Here is a 20,889-nt window from a genome sequence, read left to right as displayed (position 1 = left end):
TTTGTTTATAAAGTGTTTTTAAAACCACAGCTTGCAGGGTGTGGTGGCACACACCTTTAAACCCAACATTCAGGAGACAGAGGCAATTGGATCTTTGTGAGTTCAAGGCTAATGTGGTCTGCACAGTGAGATCCAGGACAGCCAAAGCTATGTAGAGAGACCCTTTCTCAAAAAACACCAACCCCATTCCTCCTCCCCAAAAAATCCATTAACTTAAGTCTCATGCCACAAGACTGGAAACCAAACACATGTGTTCTATACTACATATAATATATAGCTTAGTCCCTGTATTGACTTTTTTTCTTTTTTGACATCACTTTACAATTTAAGGGGAAAAAGTATTAGGAATTTAGCTTTTATTCAAAATTAAATAAGCAAAAGCAAAAATTTTAAGAAATTTGTACAAATTACTTACATAAAAGAAAGTTAATAGAGACAGTCACAAATCTGCAACGAATAATTATAAAAGGGCTAGGGCAGCATGGATATAACCATGTCACAGCACGGGGCTCTAACTGTGATATGAATAAGGCATAACTAACATTTGCACCAAGACCAGAGTAAAAACAAAACAAACCTTACAAGCTTAGTTCTACGTTAAGCTCCTCCTCCCCCAGATCCTCAACGGATTATGCACTACCTAATCCCATAAATACAAGTTATCATGTCAAACCCTAAATGACAGAGACGGGCAGTTAATGTGAAAAGCCCCCTAGACTGTACAAGCTAACGGGTTGAATCGAGTTCTCCACCTACCTTTATGTACATTTGAATGTAAACCTTATTTTCACAGTTTTCAGAGTTTTATAAATGGATGCACAGTACCATGTCAGGTCTGCAGTTGTTCCTGGAGACTGGCTCTAGATTCTGCACCCCTGCCTGCTGGCCACGGGGATGCAAGTATTTACATAAATAAGAAACTGTGTCATAGTCAATGGCCAAGACAGTTCAGCAAGAGCAGGATTTCCAACAACAAAAAATGATACTCTGTACCATAGTTTATATACTTGTGCAAAGAGAAGCATCAGGACAAATAAATCCGAGGCAAATTCAATCCGCGAAAACTCCTACGACTACCGTTGTAAACTTGGGCACAAGAGGACCCTCAGCAAGTTCACTCTCTATGGCTTTTTTTTTTTGTCTTTTAAAATTTAAAGCCAGAGAAAAAGCACTCACACTTCCCACACAAACACACATGTGCACACACACGCACACACATTTGCATTCACACAGGCACACTTGCATTCACACAGGCACGCACACACCATACGCACACGGAGTACTTAGTTCAGTTACAGTATGGTACATAGTGCAACTTCATCACAATGTAGAGGTTTAACACACATTTCATGTGTGTTTTCTGTGCAAGTTCTTAGTGGTCTGGGACCTAGTTGAAGGTATTCATTTGCAGATCCACGAGATTCAGGAGGTTGAAGAAAAACAAAAAAAAATGTTTCCTTAATTTCTTAAACCAGCACTGGGTGTGCAAAGGCAGCGGACAATCTGGCCTACAACGTGGCCAGATTAGGGTAATTTTAAAATGAGATCCAACCGCTTCTCAGCCTCGGGGCTAAGAGCAAGCTTGGTGAGATCCAAGCAGTTCCTTACTTAGACTGGTCTCTAGAAAAGTAAGTCAGGATATGCTGTATCTTTGTCAGCCGTTCCTCCAGGGACTTCATTGACAGCACGGAGAGCTGATACCGAGGGTCTACAGGAAGGACTGCCAGCAGCCACCAACACCATGCAGGGCCATTGGGGGTTGCCTAAAACCAACCAAACGGTTCAGACTGTTAAGAGGATGTAACAGTAGAAACTAACCTACATGCCAGGTACTATCAAAGCTCTTCATCGTATAAGGCAGGCGATTACTGAGCCCACAGACTCTGAGGAACAGTGATATAATCATCCATGGTCTCTCAGCTCACATATGCTATGGAGTCAGGATTTTAATCCCGCCCGGACTCCACAGTCAACTGTTTCTGTGTCAATGCAAGGTCAGGCTCTGGGCCTCCAGTTGCTGACATCTGGGATCCTTCTCTGTGAGCCACAGTCCCACACTCTGCAGTCCACCAGCAGGTGCCTGGGATTGGCACCCACTAGACACGAATGTACCTCTCCAGCTCTGACAGTCAGAATGCCTCCAGATAGCCTCAGATGCCCCACAGGGCCAAACCTGGCTATTTAAGACACTATTTCTGTTACTTTGAAATTCTTACTCGAAAATTAGAATCCTCAAAAAGAAAAATAACTTGGCTTCCCATTTTGAAAATCCTGACGTGTTTCTGGCAAGGCAGTTCCTGCATATTTCAGGAACAGTACCAAGACAACACATCGACACAACAGGATTCGGAACCCTCCCTTACTGCTGTTCACTGCACTGGGGTTCACAAGGCATGAAACACCAACTTTCAGAAGGACAAAGGAACCCCGATAGTGCTTACAGGATGGTTCCATGTATTGTCTGTTCTCAACTCTGCATCATGTCTACTCCCGTCTACCTCCCAGAGACTGCTTCCCAGACTCCTCTCCTCCACCACTTGCCTCCAGGTTAGGCTCCACCAGGCCAATGGCACCCTTAGCATGCGCAGAAACTGGAAAAGAGGTCATTATTCTCTGGAAACTCTTGCAAAGTGTGTGTGTGTGTGTGTGTGTGTGTGTGTGTGTAGGTGTGTGTGTGTGTGTGTGTATGGAGGGGTGTTCCAAAGAATTCTGAAGAACCACCTACTCTACTGCTGCTGACTGACAGACAGATGTGCACTCCCTGGGGCCCTACAACTGTATCTTTGCCCATTTTGGTGTTGATACAACAAAATGTGTAACACTGGACACAGCATGGGTCCTGTCCTCAGAGGAAGAGAACCCCTGGGATTTGACGGGCTCAGAGCCATCTTTGAAGAATGGAATGAGGGGTGGGATCTACTACCGATTGATCTTTGCATATTTACATCTATTCCACTATGAAATTACCATCTTTTAACCATAAGTATTTTTGTTCAATTCATAACGTTGTGCCTAACACTGGTTCCTCCATGGGTCTGTGATTGGATTCCCCAAGGTAAGGGACTCCTTATGGTTTCTGCAATTGCTGCTGCAGAGCTCCACGCATGGAAGGCATCTAAACCACATTACTAATTAGGTTCAGTTTTAATGTAAACCCCCAGTACTTGAGCAGGACCCCGAGAGTGATAGTTTTATGATACGGGAAATGTTAAACACAAATAGTCAAAAGTGAATTGAAATGGGGAATAAAACATGGGATGAAAGGAGCGGTGAGCAGACTTTTTAAAATCATGCATCTCTCAATATCAGAGTGACAGCTCATGTCCTTGTAGTGAGTTTAATGGAGGCTACATCCCATTTTAAATCTTTCGACCCTCCAGAAATCCTCAGACAAGCCCTCCCTCCCTCTGTGACCCTCTTTTCCTATAGGCATCCTTACGTATACTACATGGAGTAGACACCAGTGCTCTAGGGAATACACTCGTAATTCTGAAGACAGGGTCAAACAAAATAAAGCAAGGGAATGAGTAAAGCTATTCATTAGAAGTTAATGAAAAAGTAAGATCGTCAGTAGCAACACCCAAGTCTTCTTACCTGAAGGTTTTCCTCCCTTTCAGGCATTGACCCAAAGTGTTGAAGGATTTGGCTTCGAAATCTGTCTCTTAGATTCTGAAACCAGGTGCAGGCTTGCGAGTACACCAAGTCGTGAAGCTCTCTCAGACTCTGTATTTCATCTCCATTCTCAATCTAGAAAGAGCAGTCGGTGAGATCTATGTCCCGTTCCCTAGCCCTTAGCATCAACCACACGGAACACAGGAAGCATTGAAGAATGGAGGACCGTCCGCATCAGTGCTGGGTGATCAGAGTGACAGCCTCTTGCAATAACAGCTTCCTTTTCTGCCTTACAGGGTCCTAACAGAACTCACTGGAAAGAGCACGGCCTGATCTCCACTGAGAGCAGGCAGCAGCCTGACTGACAGCCTAGGAAAGGATGGTGGACAGTGAGTTTTTTCAAAGGTCTACACAAATTTGGAATAAAACAGTTGCTACAATAAAAAGAAAAACGGGTCACCGAGGGTACAAACCACATGGCATAAGGTAGTATCAGGAGCATAAGCACATCTTCTACCGGAGAACTGGGTCAAAACACAAAAACAAAGACACAGCAAATGTGTGTCCCCTAAATCGGCAAATCAAAAGGTAGAGGATAGAGTATGCAGTTCTCAACTTCTGCCATAAAGGCTGTGGGTCCCTGCATTAGCCCCTCCACGAACCCTTTAGACCACCAAATGGTGACTGTACAACGAAAAGCATCTTCCAGCCAGGAGACTCACAGAACACAGGCGGACGATCAAGGAACCCGTCCATTTTCACAGGCTTTACCACGTTCCAGTCCCACTGGCTGAGGGCCTGGATATGCTCTGATACAGGTACCCTAATTCATTTGAACAAACAGCAGGCAGGTGACTGCAAGACAGTTTCCCAGGTAAAGGGGCTTGCTGCAGAAACTAACGGCTGGCTGGGGACATACATGGTGAAGGCAGAACTAACTTCTAAAAGTTGTCCTCTGAACTCCACATGAGTACCCCGGCACATGAGTGCTACTGATGGATGGATGGATGGATGGATGGATGAATGAATGAATGAATGAATGAAGCATTTTTTAAAAAGCAGGCTGATTCACACTTTCATGTTTCAAAGGATGACTAACAAAAAACAATAAAGGGACTCAGGAAGATTTTGAAATGCAAAAGACACAAGACACAAAAGGCCACTCATGTGATTTCTGAAAAAAAAATGAAAATTGAAACTAAGCATTAAAATCAGTCGTGATTTGTATAACATGATATATCCATGAGCCATGCTCAAAAATGTTAAAACAGTAAAGAGCTGTGCATCTGACAGAAAACCAAAACCAGCCAAGAAGTAAACAGAAATTTCAAAGGCAAGCGTTTTTAAGGTTAAGGGCATTCTATAATAATTAAATAGAGCTTAAAATTTCATTAGACATTACATAAAAGAGAATGTAATAAGAAAAGGTAAATAATAAAATTGAGATCTTCCAGACCAGAACAGACAAAAACAAAAGCAAAAAGCCAAAGCATATGAAAGGGTAAAAAGGAATTGCTAGACATAGATATGACCAACGACAAGAGCTCAGGCACCCAAACATGGCACCAGCATCTAAACACACTTCCTGTACGCTATCCTACTGGATATGAGCTTCAGCCATACGTGTTCAGCTACACACTCAAGGGATTTTGCCATCAAATGTGATATATTATTATACACATTTACCTACAATTAAACAAGGTTCATGAGTTTTTACAAAGAACATGTCACAAACTATTCCATTAGCCAGGTACACTAAGACAAAGTCAATTAATAAAATTTATCAATCAATTAAAAGTTTCAATTCACTCAACATTCTTCCCAACTGAGAGAACACACTGTCCCCATGACATCCTTGTTGTTTGTTTATTTGAGACAGGGTCCCTCTATGTAGTCCCATCTGTCCTGACACTCACTATGCAGATCAGGCTGGCCTCAAACTCAAGAGATCTACCTGCCTCTGCCTCCTCCCACATGACATCTTTGTAAGAGAGAACAGGCAACATCAGGACAGTCAGGCCTGTCACCAGAGAGGCAGCATGGTGCAAGAAGGCACAGTGTGTGGAGTCAGTCAGCCGTCAATCACTTCCGTTACACATCACAGGTTCCTGGGCAAAGCAACAGCTCCCACTCTTTCTTCTGCTGTTAACTGTCTCAGAGTTGTGAAAACTCTAAGAACTCTGTGTGAGGATGCCCTGGCCCAACAGACTGAAATGAAGTGCCAAAATAGACCAGTGAACAGCACGACTGTAAGACCTGTGTTTTACCCTACCTTTCAATTTGCTACTGAAAACAGCAACCACTTTCTGCTACTTTAATTCCAGACACTAAACTGGGTCCTGAAAACATCAAGAGACTACATCAACCCTGTCTAAGAGAGATGTTGGCCACCATAACCTTCCTTAGGAAGTTACCAGCAGCCTGTATACACTGGCAATGTCTGATCTAGGACATGCTGTCATTTTAAAGCAGCATCCAGTTGTATTTATTTCATAATTAAGATTGTCTCTGACCCAGGAAAAACCCTAACACATGGAGCAACCATTAAAGAATTTTGTATTTACTTTCCCATTAAATTTTAATCTATGAATGAGGAAAGTTTTAATTATTAATGAATCAAATAAAATAAGGTAGAGATTCACAAACTGAAAACTTCGATGAGCTGGAAGTTCAGTCTAGTCAACTGCTGCTGTTAAGTGAATACAGTATGAACAAGCGTAAGCAGGATCTAGGCACCATACCGTCTGGGATGCCTGGAACATGAGGAGGCTGTAGATTCTCAGCCCCATGTTCTCTTGAATGGGCAAACGATTCACCAGCAAGATAAAGGAAAGGCAACAGGAGCTAATCCTTACAATCAGCAATGATGACTAAAAGAACGGTTCCTGCCGGGCGTTGGTGGCACACGCCTTTAATCCCAGCACTTGGGAGGCAGAGGCAGGCGGATCTCTGTGAGTTCGAGGCTGGGCTGGACCGATAGCCTCCAAAACAATACAGAGAAACCCTGTCTTGTAAAAACCAAAAAAAAAAAAAAAAAAAAAAAAAGAATGGTTCCTGTGACTAGAACACCTCACCTTATGTAGGTACCAGGCCCTATGATGCAGCAGACCAGAACACATCAGAAAAGAACATTTTTAATACCTTAACATCTTCCAGATATTCAATGTCTGCAGTGCAATATCCATCTTTCATTCCTCTTTTTAAAACTCTAAACCGCTTTCCTCCAACCGTGTCAACCACAGACCTTCCATCAGGTAAGAAATGCACGTTTCGAATTTGTAACATACAACCATAATCTGCAAAACTAAAAGGAAAACAGCGTTTGAGCATAAGTGTGTAAAGCCTCATTCAGACACAAAGGGAATTCCAGTGTAAACAAAGATATCAAAGATCACAGGGAGTCTACCTGTTCTGTGTATCGCTGACACACATCCCGAACTGCTTGGTTCCAGTCTGTATGCTCCTTCGAATCATGAGCCTGTATCTGGGCTCAAATACATGGAGAGGGCAAGGCACAGTGGGGTAGGCCATAGTGCAAACAAATATTGGGACATTCTTGGTCAAGCTGAAGGAGAAGAAATCTCATTGTCATAGACCGAACCAGATGGCAGACACATATCAGGCTTACAACAGAAAAAAAAGGATACAAAACCAATAACAACAAAATCTATTTTAAGTATGTGCTCTCAATTCCTGGCTAGAACAGGAAGCAGTTTCCCTCCCTCAAGTTCACATTGCTGCAACCCTGAGACTGAACATCTCATTATGTCCCTCTTATTTATAACCTTGAATTCTAAAACAGTAGGCATCAATATAGAGCCAGCTATTTTTAAGAATCAAAAGGAAATTTATCATAACTAGCATTTTACATTGAGAGCTTTGTTTAAAATATTCACAGTGCAGGACAGAGTTATAGCTTTTACCCATAAAACATGAAGAAAAAAATGAACTCCTAAAATGGACAAAAATTCTTAAGCATATTTTCAAGCTATCAGTGGAGAAATTAAAAAAATGTTTTTGCCAGGTAACTAAAATGACAGTTGTCTCTCCTCTGCCAGACTGTGAGCAGTAATAGGGCAAGGACAATGCCTAGGTGCTGGAAATGCACACCCAAGCGCTGGGCTCCTCAGCAGAAACCCTGCAGGTGTGGGGGTAGAAGTGTTCATGTTTCCTTTTAGAAACAACCCTACAGATGCAGAAATGCATTTCACAGCAGCACTACGGGGAGTAGCTGGAAGCTGGCAGTTGGAAGAGGAGACGCTAGAGTTACGAAGCTGAAGATGGAGTGCCACGCTGTCCACTAGGAGGCCCAGGGCTGCACTGACTCACAGGGTGACCCGCACTGTTTAGAAGAGGACAATGGGGAACAATGCAACCAGCATGGTCTATGTCTGCTCAAGTAAACTTCAATAAGGTTGTGGAGCGCACACTCCAGGCCTATAGCTTCGCTTCTGATCCCTTTACCTGTTGCTGCTACATGACTACTAATGACCTAAGGTATATGATGCTTAACACAAAGGCCAAGTTAAAAAACAGCCCTACTAACAGGAATGGATGTCCCTAGCTTCTTGACACCACCCTCAGCTTGTGCAACTTCCTCACTTTCTCCTAAGGGTGGGCTGCCTTCGCCACTGTGCTTCTTATCTGTAGTGTTACCACATCTCTCTAATCTAGGTTTCTGTGGAGTATCAGAGAGAGCCAGAGTCTTCATCCCTGTATCTTCTATCATAAAATAGCAGTTTCTTGTAGGCATCTTGCCAGTGAACCTGTAGTGGGGGCCACACTCCCTTTGGGCGGACAGAAGCCCAAGGAGGGAAGAGTAAGGTGGTCTGGCTTGCATGGTCTCTTTTTCTACTTGGGTCAGCAGATCGGAGAGGAAGAGCAGAGAAATGCTCCCGTGGTTCATTATTATCTGGTAAGTGTTCCCATTTGTCATTAATCTTGGGTCTAATGAAATCATTACACCTTCGCCTTCATTTTCTTGGGAGGACAAATCACTAATGGGCTGTAAAGGAGAGCGAAGGAACTTTTGTGCTGAAGGCCACTGACCTCGGAAGACTTTCCATAGGTGTGCCTGGGTAAATACAAGTACCCAAGCACAATTCCTTCTCTTTCAAGAGTGAGAAGTCCGGATGCTCCACTTGTGTTTTGAAAAGCAATAGAAACAAGCAGCTGCTAAATAGTAACAGCACACAAAATTAACAATGTTCTTCAATGTGTTTAGTCGAGAAGTGAAGCAAACAGTTAAGAAATTAAAAACCCATCAAAGAAATTCAGAGAGATACAAGTGACTGATCAAAATGGCAAAAATATTCAGGGAAAGGGAGAGAAGAGCGAGCTGGGCAGTGGGGACAGCTGGGAGCACCCCCAAAGTCACCCCTGGATGTTTCTCATTCTTCTACTAACCTGGATGCCCTCCCTACTGGTGTCTTTACTGAGAATTTGACCCCTAAGGCATTCCTTCCTATTTCATTCCCACCCCATTCCAAGTCTCTAGCCTAGAGGTTCTCAACCTGTGGGTTATGATCGCTTTGAGGGTTGAATGACCTTTTCACAGGGCCACCTAAGACCATCAGAAGACACAGATTATGCTTCATAACAGGAGCAAAATTACAGTTCTGAAGTAGCTGTATAAACTGTATTAAAGGGTTGCAGCATTGGGAAGGTTGAGAGCCACTGCTCTAGCCTGTTAAAATCCCTGCTAATGCGGGCTGATGATCCTCCTGTTCCAGGATGTGGGAAACCAGTGTTTGCACCTACCGTACCTAGTTCATCTCTACCCCATTCCCCTGCTAGGATTTCCCTCCATAATCTCTAACACTGCTTCAGCCCAAAGAGCTGCCTTGGTGACGCCCTACAGAACACCTGGACTCTCCTGGTGGCGCTTCCACGATCCCATGGACTCAGGACAGGACACCTGATCAACAGTTAGCTAAATATGCCTTTGTGCTAGACTGGCTGGCTGGACCCAGCTCACTCAGGGAGGGTTGGTTCTCTGGCTGCTTTCGTAATCTTGGGTAACTGAATAAGAGACTTACTGCGAGAGCTCGGCAGTTTCTTCATCATAGATTTTCTTCCTCTCAGACAGCTCAGCCGGCAGATACTTCACTATCAACTCCTCCAACAGCTGGGTGACGCAGTACCTCCTGTCTGCTAGATACTAAGAGACAGAATTATTCCACATTCCAGCGGCTGCTTTCCTACAGTATAAAGCAGGTGAAACAGTTTAACTGAGAGATCAAACCTTTGCTGTAGACTGACACTCTGGATTCTGACTGTATTTAATTAGTGAGGGGAACCCTGCAGTTCATGGAGCTACACAGTAAAGCTGCCTGGGCCTCTGCTCCAGCGTGACAGACTGGAGACGCAGCTGGAAACAAGCCCACATGTAAAAACTGTCCTGCCATGAGCACCACTCTTATTGGCAACAAGCAACCGAGCCCCTGCCATCTCCCACAACACGAGCCAATTCCTAAGAATTTCTAAGAAGCCAAAGGAAGATGTAGATGAAGGAAGCAATGCACTTGTCTTATTTCAGAGACACAAAACAATCCCTGTTTGTCCACTTTCAAAGATAAAAGCTCCATGTGGCTTTGTCGTTGGGAGTGCTGCTTCTGTCTCGGTGAGATAAGGTCTCACTGTGTGGTTCAGGCTGGCCTGGGACTTGAAGTTCTCCTGCATCAGCTCCCCAAGCAGTGGGATTAGAGGCACACACCACCAGTCAGCCCTTAAACTTTTCTCTTAGGGTTTCCTTCCATTGTTACCATCACCGTCTGCATGGGGATGCTGCTTTCTCTGTGATCATCCCCACCTCTGTGTAAATGGTACGTTTGTGCTCCTCTAAACGCTCTGACAAGCTGCTACCCACACTGCTGATACACTCATAAAAAAAAATCCACCTCAATCTTGTCTATGACAGCTCTCTCGGGTCAGGAGCTGACTGCATGCTTATGACGTCTCCCTTAATTTCTCTTTACCTTACACTGAGTATTTTACTGTTTTTACCACAGTGAAGGGGTACATCCACCCCTACACTGTATCATGTGGATATGGATACATACGTTTCTGTAATTAAACTAAAAGTTGCTTACGACCAGGGACATGCTCAGAGTATGTACACAAAAAATACACATGTATTAAATACAAGCAGTCAGAAAGAACTCAGAAGAGAGGCCATCCTTCAATCTGCAGAGCCAACAAAAACAGCAGTTTCGCCAAGTGCCAATGGAGAGCACGCCGGGAAGCCTAAGAGTTCGGGAAGGTAGGGAGCTGTGGAAGTAGTTTTCAGCGTTGATAGGAAACACATTGCTAGACAACCCCAGCCCCCCAGGATTCGGACTTAGAGGGTGTAGTGTAGCAAGTTCTCAGATGACACAGGTGCTACCAAGCAGTGGACACCCTAGAAGAGGTACTGGATTTACGACTCCAGAAGGACCAGGGCAGTACTCCATCAGTCTGTGTGTGGACAACAGGAGTTTATCACGACACTTCTAAGAGCGGTCTTCTTACTATATTCCGTAGAATTCATAAAGATTTCTGAAAACACGAATGTTTACACAGTTACAGCTGATGAAGCCGTGCCTTACAACCCTGGGAGGAGTATAAATTTGTGTAGCAGCTGCAGGGGACTAGGCAATCTGACAAGTGGTTCTTAGGTGCATTATAAAAATACAGCCACTGATCCAGTGGGTCACCTCCTAGGAACTTAGCTAAGGATACTGTCAAATAGCTAAGATCATTCATTTACAAAGGGACAGACCAACCGCAGACTCTGTAACAGGGAAGTACAGCCATTTTATACTCGGCTGCTGCAATGTTCCTGTCTTTAAACCACACTTAATGGGGAACTGACTATGGCAAAATGCAAGCAGGAAATTTGCAAAACTGTAGAGCATACCACTATTATTTTCAAATTCTATACTAGTTATATTTACACTTTGCAAATGGTACAACATAAGGTATCTTCAAAGTTAGAATCAGGATAGATATTTTTAAATACCTAGTTATACATTCAAATGGTATGTTCAAGGTTTCTTTCAAACTGCTAATACTTTTAAAGACAAAGTATTTCTAAATAAGAAATGAATTGAATAATTAACTGGAAAACAGGAGCAATTATAGTGCAGATTATCTAAAGTATGGAAAAAATAGCATGTTTAGCATAGTTTATCCAAAAACACTGAGAAGCTGTTACAATTGGTAAACCCTTCAAGAGTGACTTTATTTTAGATTTCTTGACTGTGCAAACTGTGTGTGTGTGTGTGTACATATTTGTGCTTTCAACATACCAGCTTGCTATGTAAGACACATATCAGATGTAGCAACACACACCACTGTGTTTCCACACAGGTGTTTTTTATATAGAAAATAACTACACTCAAAAAACTTTCATTCATTTAATTCACTGGAGGAGGACACTTTTCTCTGTACAAGATACAGGGAGACATGCTCCCATGGATGCATGTTCCCAGTGATGCAGTTGCTACATAGTACCATGGAGCTTGAGCCCCACTTAGCTGATCCTGATGGAGGGGTTCAGGAGACAGCACTGAGCCCACCTGTCTCCTCACCGTGTGCTAATGCTGATCTGATTCTGAGACAATGGATACTTCCTGCTTTCTTCTACCCCAGCACTTCTTAGAGCTGTTCTGCCCAGTGTAACAAGCATTGGTCACTGTGCCTCAAGCTTTAGTTCATTAAACAAAATGAAAACCAGTCCCTCAGACACTCTAGCCAGTATTCAAGTGCTTCAGTAGTGACATGCCGTTGGTGGCCACCCAACAGGATGGTAAAGCTGGAGCATTTCCACCTTTTGAAGGTTGTACAGGGCAGTTGCTCCAGGTGATATGGGTTCTGGAACAGGGTGAGATGCAGGGCAGCAGAATTTCCCTAGGAGTGTCATCATTAAAATTAAACCTTCCCCTGACCAGGCAGTGGAAAGGGCTCTGTCTTTAGGACCTGTCTCTTCCCAACTCTCAACTTCTCTTTTCCTAAACAACATGGTGTCTTACTTAAGATTTCTATTGCTGCAATGAAACACCACGACCAAAAAGCAAGTTGGGGAGGAAAGGGTTTATTTGACTTACACATCAGCATTGCTGTTCATATTGAAGAAGTCAGGACAGGAATCAAACAGGGCAGGAACCTGGAGGCAGGAGCTGATGCAGAGGCCATGGAGGGATGCTGCTTACTGGCTTGCTTCCCAGGCTTGCTCAGCCTACTTTCTTGTAGAACTCAAGACCACCAGCCCTGGGATGGTGCCACCCACAATGGGCTGGGTCCTCCCCGTACTAAATGAGAAAATGCCTTACAGCTGGATCTCATGCAGGCATTTCCTCGGCTAAGGCTCCTCCCTCTGATGACTCCAGCTTATGTCAAGTTGACACACAAAACCAGGCAGTACAATTCGTAATAAGCAGTGTGCTTAGTCAGAATATATAATGCACCTCACTTTGAAAATGAAATCACTCTTTCTGTGGCTGAATAGAAACCAAACCATCTTGCCAAACTTCAGGCCAATAAACAGATAAAATGCACATTTACCTCTTTTAAGCTCTCTTTGCAGAGCGGACAATATGGCGTGTGGTCTAAACAGCGCTCAAGACAATTCTTACAGAATGAATGTCCACAAGGGGTTGTTACTGGCTCAAAAAACAACCTGAAATCAAACAGAGTACCTGTTAGCTTTCGCATCAGGGGCCTTTGCATCGGAAAGGCACCTGTTAATAATGGACCACAACACAATCTCTACTTAGAGGAGGAAGGAGAAAGGAGGCCAAGCTAGGGGGCAGGAGAGGGGAAGAGGACAATGCTAAGTGAGTGTCCCGTGCCCTCCTGATCCTTCTGAAAGATCGTCATCAACAGAAGCTTGCTCCCAGGGGCCTATAACCGCGGCGATTACTGCAGTAGCCACTAGATGGACACCTGTGGCTACCCAACACTTGAGTGTGGCCCATCCAAATTGAGCCTCGAAAGCTAACTCAAGGTAAATGTAAAGACAGCTAAAAGTTAATAAAGTACATCATCAGTGATCATTAGGCTTTTATATAACCTCATCAAGTTAAAAATGGTCCTTTGTAGTTTTATAAAAGCTTTGCTACATAAAATACACCAAAAGAATATTATAAACAAAATATAATGATATAAGTATAAAGATGTCATGATAAAATTCCTTTGCATAATAACTTAATTTAGAGAAAGAATGATCTAGCTTGGCATGGTGGAACAGGTATTTAAGGCCATTTTTTTTAAAAAGATGTATTTATTTATTGTGTATACAGTGTTTTCCCTGCATGCCTGTATGCCTGCAGGCCAGAAGAGTTCACTAGGTCTCATTACAGATGGGTGAAAGCCACCATGTGGTTGCTGAGAATTGGACTCAGGACCTCTGAAAGAGTAGCCATCGCTCTTAATCTCTGAGCCATCGCTCCAGCCCTAAACCCAATATTTTAAATCCAGCACTCTGGAAGATGAGGTAGGACAATCATGAGCTCAAAGCCAGCTACACAGTGAGACCCTGTAATAAATATGACTGAGGAAGCACCAGAATGTAATATCAGATATGACTCTCAGCACAGAAAAACTGTATTTATTCTATAATTATTTCCTAAAAGATACCCATTGGTTTCCCCTAAATATTGTTAGATTTGTATACACTTTGGAATTATCTGGATAAGGAAACAGGTTCAGAATGAAGACACCTGCAGAGGAGCACTACAGAGACTCAGGATCAGCCTAGAATGGCCAGTCACAGGTGTTGGGGGGGGGGCTGTGTCCCTTGATTCTACCACAATTCATGAAAATGAGAAAAGCCCTTCAAACCATCTAACAGCCAGGATCATGAATATTTGCACAATGGAAATCCTTATCCCATGTTATTCTAAGAGGACTTAATGGTTACCATGAGCAGGACAGAATGACATACATAAAATACATAATTTAGATTCCTACTCAAATCTATCTCAGAGTACATTACAACTTCCAACAGTCTTTTCCTAGATGAACAACCAGATCCTCCCTACACTGAGGTACAGTGAACACTGGCCTCGCTTTCTAAACTTGGAAATCTGAGATTCAGAGGTCTAATTACTTCCTCAAGGGTGTAGAAAGCTAAACCTAGGACTAAAATTCCATCTTCTGGTCCTTAACCAATGTCACTACTTTATCTTACCTACAATTACTTTTATCTACACTACATTTACATCCATACAGTCATCTCCATAAAATGTGATACACTTACCTCATACAGAGAGAACATTCAAAATCGGAGACATCTATTAATTCTTCTGGGATGTCACCATAAGCTAATGAAAACACACAGTCTTCACTGGGAGATTCTATTCAAATGAACACACAGGGTTTTACTCTTTAGGGGGAAAAGCTCAAAGGCCATTCTGAATCAATACTTTGGTGGGGTAAGGGTAGAACAGAAGCCTTACCACCTTGCTTTTTCAGCTTATTCCTCCCATCTTCATTAATAACCACATCCTGCTCTAAGAGAGACAGCTTTCTTTTCAGCAGAACACCTTTTCCCTGAGCAGACAGTAGAGGCTCTGAGGACACCCGCTTTAAGCCATCCTCTCTGGCAGGCACTGCCGCCGCCGCATTGATGACTTGTGCTGACTGAGCACGGTTTAAGCTCCCTTTGACAGGCTCTGGGGCCTCCTCTGGTTGTTCGTGAGTCTGTAGAACACAATGAACAAAGGTAACTCTCTTCATTGTCTTTAGTCTTCTTGCCCAGAAGAAAAATGGAAGGGAGATTTATAACGTGCGTTTGAACACTCATTTAACAGAACTTTCATTCTAAAATTGGGCAAGTAAATGACTTTTGTTCGTATTCACACAGCCTTAGACATCAAGCTGACTGATGTCACAGTGATGTTTAAAGCAGAGACAATAATGTAGATGCTCCTAGACGGAGAATAAGATATTTACAACCTCTGATGTTCTAAAACACTGGAAATTCTCTGACAGTAAAGTGACCTAAAATGGTGGTCAGTGAGAAAATATTCTAAAGATAGAGCTTTAGTATAAATCAAAAACTGCAGACAAGATCCAGTTACTACAACTAGATAGGCAATACGCACTTAAGCAGGTCTCAGTGTTTGACCATGAGAGGGCCTTAGCTGTGAGGAGGTCAGGGATACAGAGCAAATGGTCATCTTTTCCACCCCTTACCTGCTTCAGCATGAGCTCACCAGGAGAGTGAGGCCCTTCCACTACTGAAGGAAAGCCGAAAGATTTGCTTTTAATACACGGTAATGAACTCCAGGAAGACTCCTTCAGACCTTCCTTTAAGTTTTCAGGGGACAATAAGTCACACAAAATCTGTAAGAAATATTATAAAAATATAATAGAAGATATGTACTATCTGGCGAAAAACAACAATATAAACTTATCTATTCAAATTCTGGGAGGCGTTGTACCAGATATTATTTTTAATGATCAGGAAAAAAATCGATAAATTTTAAAGGTTTCCAACTATGGTCTCATCAGGAACCATATCATGTCAAGAAAAAAAAAGGGGGGGTGTCAAACCTTTGAAAGAAAGGAAAGTGGCCTGAGAAGGTACTCAAGGGAAAGGCTGGCTTTTTAAACATAAGGATTATAAAGGGAAGAAATTGAAAGAGAAGCAGAAACTATTTAATCTAGTGGTGGGCCCTATTCTGTCAACACAGATCAAGGTATCTACTACAGTCTATTTTCAGGATGCAGCTGGAGTACTGTGGTGTGTGTGAACGGAAGAATCTGAACTCAAACACAAAACTCTAAAGGTCCCATGTTTACACTGATCCTAGCCAGTCACTGACCAACTACCCATATGGCAGCCTGGGTTGTTAGGCACGCACTTGGGAGCAAAGAGCTGCCCTGCAAGAGCTGGGGGTTCAGATGCAGCTGGCGGCACCATCAAACCTTCTGGGTGTTCACTCCGACAAACAGGTTTATTGAGATAGAGGGAATTACTAGTTGAAAGAAAAAGGTGTTTTATAAAATGCCATATTTCTGTGTGCAGCAGGGTATTTCATAAACTCTACCTATGAGTGTGCCACCACTCAAACACACAGAATTTGCTACTCACAAATCAGTGTAAGGAAATATATGTAGTGTGACTGGAGTATGTCTTCTGTAGGTGTTCAAGCAATAATCCAGTTAATACAAAGCCATCTGGGGCCTCGGATGTAGCTCACTGGTAAAGAGCTCTCATGCAGAACATGCAAGCCTCAGAGTGTCGACCTAGATACTGCAAAAACTAAAACATCAAAAAAATCTATCACATACATGTTCATGTTTCCTCTAATTAAAAAAGGAAATGTACTAAACATGCCCCTACTCTAGAACTCAGCAACTCCTCTCCTAGGTATTTTCCATGAAATGCTTTGAAATGACAGTGTAACAAACATCACCACCACCTCCAAAAGAACATCACAGAAGCAAAGCAAATGAAGACCATTACAAACTGAAAACCACAAACTGTGGTGGATTCATGTGATGGGACACTTGGTCAAAACCAAAAGTCCCACAAACATTATGTAAGCAAATGGAAACCCAGAGTATACATTGCATGTTTCCATTCATATAAAATTCTAGAATAGGCAGAGTTTTCATGTGGGGACAGGAATCTGAATGGCAGCTTTCTTGGGAGAACTGGGATGGAGAACTGACTGGAAAGGAACTGTTCGGAGATTATAGAAGCAGCTGTCACACTGCTACGTACATCTCTAAAATCTCGCTGAACTGTAATGTTTACCTACGTTATATGTATAGCGCTCCACCATTTGTAGGAAATCCTTACCAAAGAGGAGGATGCCCACAAGCATGGAAGATGCAAAGCTCCAATCTTCTTCAGTGTCTGCAGCCTCACCAGGAGGTAACGTACCTGACACTGATGCAGGTGACCCTTACAAAAGGCCACAAGGGACAAGTGATGTGGCACATCCTGTGAACACTGAGGTCACATGCCTGGGGATCTAAATCGGGATGTTCCTCAAAGAATTTTCAAAGACCCTCTCTTTTCAGATGCTGTGTCAGTTTGGCTAGAGCTAAATGTCGGTTTTCGTTTGTTTCCATGATGACACCTGCTTAACTTGCTTTGAGTCGATCTTTCCTCTGAAGTATCTCATCATGGAACTCTCACCCCTTGCTTCCCGCACCTTCCCTCCCTCGCTGTCTCCTAAAACAGCCCTTCTCTCAACCATTACAGGGCAATCTATAGACACAGACGTGTGGCGTGCTGAGACCAAACACGCCGAGTGGGCCAGCACTTCTGTCAACCGGGGAAGGGACAGGCCTGAGTGAGGGCACAGGCAGGTCCAGAGCCTCCTGAGTGGGGCACAAAAAGCAGTTTTCCTTAGAGACTGTCAGTGTGGTTCTCAATGAACAGAGTACAGCCTTTCCCAAAGTGCTCCGCCCAGTTTCAATTAATTAATTCTTTTTCTTTTTTAAATTTTGGAGTACTTATAGTGAGGTACCTTGGGGATGGGCCACACGTCTAAACACAAAATTTGTCTGTCTGTATCTTGTACCCATAAACTGAAGGCCATTTTGTATCATGTTTTCAGTGCTCTTGTGTTTAGTGTTTTGACGATGATCAATCAGTCATATGAGGTCAAAAATGAACTTTTCACATATGGCATGGCATCTCATCCCCAAGGTTTCAGATTTTTTGATTTTTAAATTAGGGATGTTCAAACTAAATCTGGAAGTATCTGCATTAATTAAGCAAAACTACTACACTGAAATATCTGTGAATGAAATTTCTTGGTTTCGTCAAGAATGGAGATAAGAACATGCTTGTCAAATGGCTCCTCACATAAAATTCCTCCTTACATTCCATGTGTCACCCTTTTTTAAAGAGCTTGGTGGGCGTTGTCCTGGTTTGTGCAATGATGATGTCAGCCCGGGCTTAGACAATGGAGGAGTGGTAAATGCATTACCTTTTCTACTTGCAGCTTTGCAGGTGCAAAGTCTTCATCCAGGGCTAAGCACTGGAGGAAGAGCTGTAAGGCATCGCCAAGGAACCCGGCGTCCTGGAGGACTTTCCCCTTCCTGAAGTAGACCTTCAACAAAGCACATACCACGCTTTATGCACAGAACTCTTGCCCAAAACCATCCAGGAAACAAAGGTTTCTCAGATATGCTAATTTTGCAACTAACGGTCTCTGAGAAGGACAAAGCATGTGAAAGCCTACTTGCTACTCCAAAGAAGTGCTACTGGGGAAACTGAGGCCCTCAAAATGATTGGACCAAAGTTCATAGCGGTTAGTGTTCTCAAGACCAGGGATCCATCTTCACTTGAGAAATTACTGATGTGCAGACTTATCTTTTACGTGTGTGTGTCTGTCTCTGTGTGTACATGCAGGTGCCCGAGGAGGCCAGAAGAGGGTGTCAGAATCCCCAGGAAGGAGAGTTAACATGTGGTGTGAACTACCTTCCCTGGGTGCTGAAACTGAATTCAGCTCCTCTGGAAAAGCAACAAGTGACCTTAACTGCTAAATCCCCAAATCACCAATTTAAAGACTACTCATGTAAGGGTAATGTTGATTGAACTCATGTTGTTTGATGGAAACAGAAGATAACATGTAGAATTTATTGACTTTAAAATATATAAAAGCATGTGTTAATAACCATGTAAAAACCTCTTCTTTAAATCTGGGCAAATAATATTAATATTTAAACTATGAGTTTCTTCTTCCAATACATTGAATAGATCATTACCAGTTACAAATAATTTCAATAAAATTTAAACAATTACTGTTTAACTATTAGTGACAAATAATCTAGGTAAAATTTAAGTCATTATCTTGTAGCTGTTAACAAACAGAAATTGCTATTAAACTTTTAAATATGTCTAGTGAACAACCTGTGTATGTAATTCAACACCTCATGCTATGGCGGGCTGTATATTCACGCTAAAATATGATGTTCATACTATCTACACAATGTGAGAGAATCTAAGTGATCAATTAACTGGATTCCATGCTACAAATTCCCCGTGGTTATAACTACTACCCTCAGTTCCAATTCTCTCTCTCTCTCCATACGCAGATATATTCAAATCTATGTAGACACATACATATATAAAATGGTCTTTGGAAGGTAGAATTATTCTTTGAGGACATTTTATAATTAAAACAATTAAATAAACATATTTATTAAAAAGCTTTTATAAAATTAAACATGGTAAACATAAAAACAATACTTTTTTTAAAGTGAAAAAAATTCAGAGCAACAAGTCCATGTCTCCCAAGATACTAAGTAGTGTATCTTTCTCTTTAATCTGTCTTAAATAAGTACAGTTGCAACCTTATCAAAATCCTTGTCCTGTCTTCCTTTTCTCCATGATATGAGTTCGTCCCATCAAAAGGCAAATCCTAGAAACCACCATTAATTCAGCAAAGATGAAGTGTGTGGGTCACTTCCACAGCAGGCAGTTTGGAAACACCTCATGTGGTCAGGAGTGGTCTCACCAGTCACAGGATCATAAAATCTAAACAGCTTTAAAGGAGGCTAACGACTGTTCGAGTCGGCTCTGGCTGATGCCACCTTGTAGGCCCCAGGGCTCTGCCTGTCTCTGCCTCCCTGGCACTTGGACTATAAACCTGGACCAAGACACCTGGTTTTTACACGGGTCCTAGGTTTGAACTTGGGTCTTTAAGCTTGTTTGGTAAACACTTCATTGACTTAGCTCCAAACTATATATTCATCTGAGGCCAACCAGCCATTCTGTTATGACCTGTAGCTATAACTGAAGTCCTCATGGCCGCCACTGTCAAGTTCACGCAAATGCGAACAGTCACTTTACCTCGGGCCAGTTTGGAAGCTGAAAGAGAACTGCGTTTAGATCCTCTATGGCTGCTTTAAACTCCTGGAGGCCAGCATAGGACTCCGCTCTGTAGATTTTGAGAGTCAGGTCACTTGGCTCTGAAATAAACAATTCACAAAGACATGATTATTTTAGAATGATTACTATGATAATCCGCAAAACACTGTCGTACTAGCTTAAGAAAAACTTGTTATTTCAAAGTCAATTAACTGCCAAATTTAAAGCTTACAAACCAAGTACAGCATTGGCACAACACACTTCTTATGTCAAAAGTTGAACAGAAGTTTTATCATAAGATCATTTTAGTGACAAGAATGATAATTAGGGATACTGAAAATGTTTTTGTGATAAAAATTACTTATAAGAAAACTTTTTTTCCAACAAAGTACTCCATAAAGATTTCCAAGCCATGTCTTACATGTTTAGAAAACTTGCCTTTTTGAAATTTTATCAAT

The 20,889-nt window shown here is 42.4% G+C and overlaps 1 protein-coding gene across 2 annotated transcripts in view; it reads right to left on the bottom strand.

Moving 5' to 3' along the window:
- Nucleotides 1–341: 341 nt before the first annotated feature.
- Nucleotides 342–20,889, bottom strand: part of Lonrf1 (LON peptidase N-terminal domain and ring finger 1) — a 32,565-nt gene continuing 12,017 nt past the window's right edge. The window contains exons 2-12 of one of the 2 annotated variants that reach the window (XM_040731816.1): nucleotides 20,414–20,532; nucleotides 18,546–18,668; nucleotides 15,790–15,939; nucleotides 15,051–15,294; nucleotides 14,852–14,948; nucleotides 13,156–13,270; nucleotides 9,651–9,772; nucleotides 7,019–7,177; nucleotides 6,754–6,916; nucleotides 3,595–3,747; nucleotides 342–1,763 (exon numbers count right to left, since the gene is read on the bottom strand). In XM_040731816.1, the coding sequence (XP_040587750.1) occupies nucleotides 1,605–1,763; nucleotides 3,595–3,747; nucleotides 6,754–6,916; nucleotides 7,019–7,177; nucleotides 9,651–9,772; nucleotides 13,156–13,270; nucleotides 14,852–14,948; nucleotides 15,051–15,294; nucleotides 15,790–15,939; nucleotides 18,546–18,668; nucleotides 20,414–20,532 (1,604 nt within the window). In that variant the 3' untranslated portion in view covers nucleotides 342–1,604. The remainder of the gene's footprint in view (nucleotides 1,764–3,594; nucleotides 3,748–6,753; nucleotides 6,917–7,018; nucleotides 7,178–9,650; nucleotides 9,773–13,155; nucleotides 13,271–14,851; nucleotides 14,949–15,050; nucleotides 15,295–15,789; nucleotides 15,940–18,545; nucleotides 18,669–20,413; nucleotides 20,533–20,889) is intronic. The other variant, XM_040731817.1, reaches the window with a different exon arrangement.

The sequence above is a fragment of the Mesocricetus auratus genome, unplaced genomic scaffold (assembly GCF_017639785.1).
Source record: "Mesocricetus auratus isolate SY011 unplaced genomic scaffold, BCM_Maur_2.0 Super-Scaffold_100026, whole genome shotgun sequence".
Taxonomy (NCBI): domain Eukaryota; kingdom Metazoa; phylum Chordata; class Mammalia; order Rodentia; family Cricetidae; genus Mesocricetus; species Mesocricetus auratus.
The sequence above is the reverse complement of the archived record's forward strand: the minus strand, read 5'-3'. Positions and strand labels throughout refer to the sequence as shown.